Raw genomic sequence first — 8,375 nt, forward strand, 5'->3', positions numbered from 1 at the left:
AGGAGTTTCTGGGAAACTGCACCTCAAAGTCTTGAAATCAAAACTCATGTCACATGACTGTTAAGGCGCAGAGGGGCGAAAACTGCAAGCATAGTAGCCCCTACTGAGGCCGTGAAGCCTACCAACTTTCAAGGACATAGGAGCAGGGGTTTCTGGGAAACTGCACCTCAGGCTGCTGACAAGCAAAACTCATAACATGGGTGACAAAAAGCAGGCCAAGTCAAACAATGCTGCCATTTATGCTGTTTTTCCATCCCTCCCCCAGAGCACAGGGATTGGAAGGGACACAGTTACTGGCCAGCTACACAGTCAATATCAGAGTAGTCCTTCCCCCTTCATCTCCCTCCCTCTCCTTACTTTCTGTTTCCCTGCAGGCAAGCCCAGCTTGAGCTTCAAAACTTAAAACATTTCAAAACTTTCAAAATGTTTCAACTGCCCTCATTTCATTTCGAGGCTGTTTCGAAGCCCTTTGTTTTGTTTCCATTTTGCTGTTTCGAGCTTGAAACAAGTCAAAATGAAACAGCCAGTGAAATTCTGCACAGCCCTAATTAATACCTACATGTAAAAAAAATCTGAATGGTGGTTTTAACACTTGAGAAAATGCTGACAATATTCCACACCTAGTCATGAGCTCTGGAGGCAGTTCCTTCTCTTCTTTCCAGATGGTCATATCAACAATATATTTTATGACAGAAGGAAACACCTTCCTGGCTTGTGCCATGACCTCTTCATTTAGCTGGCATTCTGAATTCTGTAAATAAGGAAAAAATGTCAACACAGGATATAGATACACAAATGGAAAAAAGGCTTGGGAGCACAGCTGACTACTGTACCCATTCTAGAAAAAAGTAACAAATATAAATTACTCCACAGGCAGTGAGAGAAATATGGAGGTTAATAATATGCAAAGTAAAGCTGGAATCATATTACTGTCATACACATGTCACTGAAAAGGAATACTGTTCTCCTGAGCAATGGTCAGTATGTTCTTTTACATATCGATCAGTTTGTTCCTTAATCCTCCATAGGAATGTTTTGACCAGAAGTACCAGCTACAAATGAAGAAAAGAGTAACCAAAAATATGACAGAGATGGGGCGGAAATGATGGTCCAGCCACAGTCACCAGGTACAAATCTGTTTTACTATCCCTCTTTCCTGTGAAAATAAGGGATTGAAATTAAGGTGGGACCTAAAAAGGAAGGGCAAATTAAACCCTGAATAAAATTGAGCTTTTCCTGAGAGCAGCTTTGTTTCAACATATAAAATAGTACTGCATATTGGTATCTATGCTTAGAAGTATAAGCAAGGTAACTTTGCATACAAACATGATTTTGCCACAGAGGTTGACATACTGTCAAAGCACTATGGGATGTCTAGATACATTTTCCATTAATCTGAGGATTCTCTAAACAGCTATTATGAGAAACCTCAGACCAAATGTGCTGGGCAGAGGGAGGGAAAATAAGAAGCAAAGAGGCTTTCCAAGAACAAGTCTTCACATCCAATTTCCATTCACAAAAGTATCAAAAGCACCTGTGGCATAAGTTTTATTTCAGTGGTGCTAAAAAGGGGTGTGCGAAACAGGCCATATACAATTCGGATTTGGCCCGAATTGGAGACAGTGATTCAATTCGTTGATTCAGATCACTGTCCCCAATTCAGTTTGGCCGAACCCAAGTCTGAAGATTCAATGCTGATTCAGTGATTCGGTCATAGACACAGCTTTAAATGTTTTTTCTACATACCTCAAGATACCAGGTGCGGCTAATGAATGCTGCAATGCTGGGGCGGATGGAACATCCCACAGAAGCGTTGGGGGGGGGGTCCTGCGTGCTCAGCAGCAAACCCTGAAGTGGACTGGAAGTACTTCCGGTCTGCTTCCAGACCTGTCAGGGAGCACATGGGGGGGGGGGGGGGGGGGAAGCCCCCCTGTGCCCTTCCAGCTTGGCAATTGGCCACGAGGGAACCCCAAGTGCCACCCAGATGCAGGAAGCACCAATCACCGAGCCAGAAGTGGGCTGGGGAGGCCCCCCTGTGCACTCCCTGGCAGACCTGGAAGTGCTTCTGGTCCACTTCTGTGTCTGCTGCTGAGCATGCTAGGGAGCTCCCTGCGCTCCTGTGGGACACTCCATGTATCACACCAACATATCAGCATTGACAAGCTGCCTGGTACCTTGAGATGCATAGAAAAAGCATTTAAAGCTGTGTCTATCTCTGAATCACCAAGTCTTTCCAAATAGATTCAGAGGGTTCCAATTCCATTTGGAGAGATTAAAGACTCCCCTGATTCAATTCGGATTCAGGGTTTTGGCCACCAACTTGGGCGGAATCAAATTAGGTTTGTACAGCCCTAGTGCTCAACCTTCCGCCTGCAAGACGACATCATCTAGCCCAGGGCAATTAATACTGCACCACTCCTCCCCACCAAAATTTCCAGACATGTGGAGAACTCTGCAGACTCAATAATACAGGCCCATGTGCAGAGCCACTCCACTGACATAATGATCCGGTGCACAGGAATGGTTCATGGCTGGATCCAGCACTTGGGGTGGGGTTGGCATACAGGGTTGGATCATGGCTGGATCAAAGCTAGCACACTGGAACACACCCATGCATCAAACCTGTGTATGGACTTCATGCTGAATTCAACCTTTGGACCGGCCCTGTGCCATTCATTTGGCCTACAAGTCCAGATGATTTATTTGGCAAAAGTTGATATAAAATAGTGGTAATGATCTGTTGAGATCTATTGCAAAGATATGGCTTCTAGAACTTCCCAAAGCAGCTATGGACTTACACATTTATGGAATAGAAACAATCAAGCAAAAAACTGCACAAGATACAGTATTCATTTCATAGAAAACATGGAAGAATAGTGAAAGAGAACTAGTAATTAACTGAAATGGCCAATGGCTTTTAGGGTTGTCAGAGGCAGTCTTTTCCTGGCCTGATGAGCTTTAAAAGAAGTCAAGGCTGTCAATTAAAACGCTTGTAGGTATCTTCATCTAAATGCATAAAACGTATAATCACATTCTTACTGATTCTGAAAAATAAGGACTTAAACCATTGGGCTTAATTCTTTCCTATTTGACAATGCTATCAGCTTCCTTAAAAAGAGTAAAAGTTACACAAATACTCAGAAGAAACTAGACAAGCTGGTCTTCACATCACCACTATTACATTGACCTAATCCCCTGATAATATATGTCAACCACAGAGTTTGAGATAAGAGGGGGGAAAAAAAGCTAGGAGAGAGAGAGATATTCTGAAAAGAAGAGTAACCCACTACATAATGGAGCAAGATTCCACTCTGGGAAAACGCAACCCTCTCCTCCTACCCCAAAGTGAGGATGTGCTTGGTCTCTAGCAGAAATAAAAAAGGAAAAGAGCACCTCCCTGCATATCTAGTTATTTAAAAGGTACCAAACTAAGGGGCTATTTGTCAGCTTTTAGAGGCAGTTACAATTAAGTGTAAAGTATGATACTATACTATATTCAGTAGTAAAAAGTGCACTAAGCTGGAGTGAAAGTACAGAAGCCCTAACATTAACTTGAAGGATAAAAATAAAAGTAAAAACCCTCTGAAAACCACTACAGAATCTGACAAAACTTAAAGGTTAGTTAGAGCTTCAGAAAACTGTGTGTTGAAACAATGTACTCTTATGTTCTCACATCTCTCATACCCCCAATATATTATATGCTCCCTGGTTTTAACAAACCACCCTCATGTGCTGGACTAATCCAGCATGTGGGGCCATATCATTCAGTGGGGGTCTCCCCAGGGGTCCAGAAATTTGGTGGCAGGGAAGTAGTGGTAGCGTTAATTGCCTAGGATCCCAAAGCTGTTCTGGATGCCATGGGAATTAACACTGCCACTACTCCCCTGCTGCCAAATCTCTCGACTCTGCACATGGGGGTCTATATTTATTTCTTTCATGAAATGCATGCTCCCAGTGTCCCCAAACTGGTTGGGGGCGGTGCATGCTTTGTTTGAGAAAATACAGTATCTGGATTTCTTAAAATGTAAAAAGTAACTGTGATTTCCTTGTAGCTGAAGTTATTTATTTTCAACACCTCTAACATTCTTGAAAATTATTTTTACCTTTACCTTGCAGACATGTATTCTCAAGCTTACTCAATCTTAAAAGGAATTCAAAGGCAGAAGAATTTTTTCCTTTATATTTGAAGTATATAATACATGCGTTTGAAGGTAAGAAGCAGGCCACTCTGTGAAGCCTGGACTGTGAGTTCCAGGGATCAGGTCACTCTGAGCAACTCTGAACTGCTTCCCATTTGAGCTGTAGCACAAATGAATATTAAATATCTCAACACACTGCTACAAGAATATTTAGTGTCTACAGCTTCCCTCACTCTTGCTTGAATGCTGTTCTAGAAAAAATACAGAGAAGTGGATAACCTGGTGTAATTAGTCAAACTCTTTTTTGAAATATTTTGGACAAAGTCTCAGCAATTTTCTGACCTACTCTTCTGGCTGCTGCTATCACTACCAAGACAGCAGTTTTATCAGAAAAGCAAAACAGGGAACACAGAGCTAAGGATTCAAAAGGTGAGTCCATCAATCCTGCCAAATATCAGGATGTGTGTGTACACCAAATATCGGGGTGGGAAGTGTCTTTTTTCTAAAACCACCTCTTCTGAACTTTCTAGCTGTTGTCCTTAAGAGAATCTGGAACATATATTAATCACATGAGGTATAAATAAGGCAACTCAGGATACAGGCACAAAAACAAGGTAACCTATGGTGAGAACTTACTCCATATTAACTGCCGGTTTGCATGCACTTATCCCCCAACAAATGCAAAGTAGCTTATCCCACTTTCATCGAGGGATGCTGCATGCATACCAATAATGAAAGGTGTGAAATATATAGACAAACATTCAACACAGCACTTAATGATTTATGATATTTTGCCTTTACTTTATTTCATAGATGATATGGCAAGTGTTCACAGTGGCAGGGCACAACTCCATGCTGCCACTGTCCCAACTGCTAGATCCAGCTAGGCTCCAACTCTATGCCCCATCATCAACACAGAAATCACACCTCTGCCACTGCCCCCACTGCTGCTGGGTACAGGCTCCAGTTGGGTTTCAGCCCTGTGTTCCACTGTTGGCACAGAAATATGGGTGACCTGGTGAGGGGACTCCAGGTCCTCGACCACCTGGGCAACAGCGAACATCACTTGCTGGAATTCACCATCCAGTGCAGGGTGTCAAGGGCCTGCAGCAAGGCAGTAGCCCTTGACTTCAAGAGGGCCAACTTCAATGAGTTGAGATTAGTGGGAGAGGCACTGGGGTCCCGGACAGCAGGGGAACTGGGTGCCCAAGATGAGCGGTCGTTCCTTAAGGAAACGATACTCAGAGCCCAAGGGGTGACAAGCCCAACGAGAAGCCAAGGTGGCAAGAGTCTCCAAAAGCCCTCCCTGGCTCACCAAGGGCATTCGAGAATGCCTGATTGACAAAAAGGAGGCGTACACCCAGTGGAAGGGACGGGCTATCCCCAAAGAGTATACCTCCACCGCTAGGGTCTGTAGGGGGGCTGTTAGGAAAGCTAAGGCAGATACAGAACTAGGGCTAGCATCAAGGATAACAAAAAGTCCTTTTTTTAAATACATAGGGAGTATGAAGAAGGCACCGGGTAATGTGGGACCCCTGCAGGATATGCTTGACAGCCTGGTAGTTGCACCAGTGAAGAAACCAGACCTCTTTAACAATTTCTTTGCCTCCATTTTCTTGTGTGGGGACCAGGACTCCCCCACCAAAATTCAGGACGGACTCAGGAGAAATTCCGCCAGGCCTAGGGTCAAGTTAGGGAACTTCTGGATCGGGCTGGACATATTCAAATCAGCAGGTCCAGATGGTCTCCACCCCAGGGTGTTGAGGGAACTGGCAGGGGTTATCGCGGGGCCCCTGGCATGGCTTTACGAGCACTCGTGGTGCTCTGGCCAGGTGCCAGACAACTGGAAGAGGGCCAATGTGGTCCTCATCTTCAAAAAGGGGAGGCGGGAGGGTCTGGGTAACTGTAGGCCTGTTAGTCTTACCTCAATCCTGGGGAAGCTCTTTGAGAAGATTATCAAGGAGCACATCTGTGATGGACCAGCAGCTGGGATGATGCTCAAGGGCAACCAGCATGGTTTCATTAGGGTCAGGTCCTGTCAGACCAACCTAATTGCCTTCTATGGTCAGGTCACAAAAATCACTGGACGCAGGTGTTGCGGTGCATGTAGTCTTTCTGGACTTCAGGAAGGCCTTTGTCACAGTCTCCCACCCCATCCTCATTAAAAAGCTAGGTGACTGTGGCATTGAAGCCTACACAGTCAGATGGATGCTCAGAGATGATGCTCAAATTGGCTGAGGGGTCATACTCAGAGAATGGTGGTGGATGGGTCATATTCAGCCTGGAGGGAAGTGGGCAGTGGAATCCCCCAGGGCTTGGTTCAATTTCTTTATTAGCGACTTGGATGACAGGGTGAAAAGCACCCTGTTTAAATTTGCAGATGACACCAAGATTTGGGGTAAGGTGGGCATGCTAGAAGGGAAGGACAGATTACAGCTGGACCTGGACAGGTTACAGGGATGGGCAAATGAAAATTAGATGGGAGTCAATACTGACAAGTGCAGAGCACTGCACTTAGGCCGCAGGAACCAGCAGCATACCTATAGGCTGGGGAACTCCCTTCTCAAAAGCATGGTGGCAGAAAGAGATCTTGCAGTCATTATTGACTCCAAGATGAACATGGGCCAACAATGCAAGGACACAGTCAGTAGGGCTAACCATACCTCCCCCTATGCACCCATCACGTCACCCATGCTTCATTTGGTATTCCTACCTCTTGTGTAGTACTTGCTGCTCCAGGCTCATGTTTAGTACAAAATGGTCCAGCCTTCCATGCTTCTGTATCTCCACAGTCACAAAACCCTCCGCCAGTAGAAGTATGCATCTGGAAAATTAAAAGCTTTTTCAGCCAAATTTATTTCTATGTAAGAAACAATAACACAAACCTGCATTTGTTCAAGCAATACATATATTAAATACCATCAATGAAATAATGGAGAAGATATCACAGAGTTGGAAGCAACCACAGAAGAGGTCACCTGGTCCACCCCCAAATGGTACCTAAGAGTAGGTATGGGTATGAGGTAACCCATCAGCTTTTATACTCCAACATTTCAATCTTATTCTATACATTTCTGCTGTGGCATATTACAGTAATCTTGCAAGCTGTTCTACATGGGGAGACCCTGGAACGAAATGGAGCTTCTCTGTTTTCAATGAGCTATATGAGTGGGTTCAAGGATATAGGCAGAGGGAACTTGTTGCAGATTTTGAAATGAAACGTCCTAAGACAGAATGCACAGGAGACCCCAGTAATTAAGCAGCACTCCCAGTATCTGTTTTATGTTTGTATGGAAGTGACAAATAAGTAAAAATCTTTACAACTTCTCATGCCCTCAACTGCAAAATCAGAACTTGTAGGCAGACAAGGAAAATGTTATACCTGGAAACTCTCATGAAAAGCTGTGAGGGGACCCTGAGTCGGCCAAAGCCATGACAGTGTCAACTCCCCTTGCAGTGAGATACCCAATTAAACGGCAGCCAAATTTAGAAATAAAAAAAACCAACTTTCAACACACAACATCAAAACAAACAGTATAACCACAAAATTGTCACAGCAATTCTATTAGGCTTGCCTAAAGGATGGAAGATAGATTAGGAATGTGACTACTACTAGGACTTCCTGAGGAGTCTGAATGCCAGGCTCTGCTCCAGCAGAAAGTTAAGATGAAGTATAAAATACAATACTAATAGTGACTGTACACGATTTCTCCCAATATCTCAGTTGCAATCAAACTTCTAAGAATAGTTATTAGAAATAGGGAGCAAACTCTCAAAGAGCAGATATTTTTCATCAGTACAATTTGATTGATTGATTGTACTGTAGGAAGGGCAGGCTGAGATACAGGACCTCCACTTAATCCAGGAGGTGCACAGTCCCACCAGAGGAAACGCCCTGTTGGACCTGGTCCTGGCCACAGGCGATGACCTGGTAAGGGGCCTCCAGGTTCTTGACCACGTGGGCGATAGCAATCATTGCTTGCTGGAATTCACCATCCAGTGCAGGGTGTCAAGGGCCTGCAGCAAGACGGTAGCCCTATACTTTAGGAGGGCCAACTTCAACAAGTTGAGGAGACTAGTGGGTGAGGCACTGGGATCCTTGAGGGCAGGGGAACTCAGTGTCCAGGACGAGTGGTCGTTCCTTAAGGAAACGATACTCAGGGCCCAAGGGGAGTCCGTCCCAACAAGAAGCATGGGGGGCAAGAGTGCCCGAAAGCCCCCCTGGCTCACCAAGGG

At 44.7% G+C, this 8,375-nt stretch overlaps 1 protein-coding gene across 4 annotated transcripts in view; it reads right to left on the reverse strand.

The window, feature by feature from the left end:
* UBR1 (ubiquitin protein ligase E3 component n-recognin 1) overlaps nucleotides 1–8,375 on the reverse strand; it is a 174,781-nt gene that overhangs the window by 134,145 nt on the left and 32,261 nt on the right. For all 4 annotated transcript variants that reach the window (XM_019519092.1, XM_019519090.1, XM_019519091.1 and 1 more), the window contains exons 4-5: nucleotides 6,853–6,963; nucleotides 621–751 (exon numbers count right to left, since the gene is read on the reverse strand). In XM_019519092.1, the coding sequence (XP_019374637.1) occupies nucleotides 621–751; nucleotides 6,853–6,963 (242 nt within the window). The remainder of the gene's footprint in view (nucleotides 1–620; nucleotides 752–6,852; nucleotides 6,964–8,375) is intronic.

This window comes from Gavialis gangeticus, unplaced genomic scaffold, assembly GCF_001723915.1.
Source record: "Gavialis gangeticus isolate Ggan-Ray unplaced genomic scaffold, GavGan_comp1, whole genome shotgun sequence".
NCBI lineage: Eukaryota > Metazoa > Chordata > Crocodylia > Gavialidae > Gavialis > Gavialis gangeticus.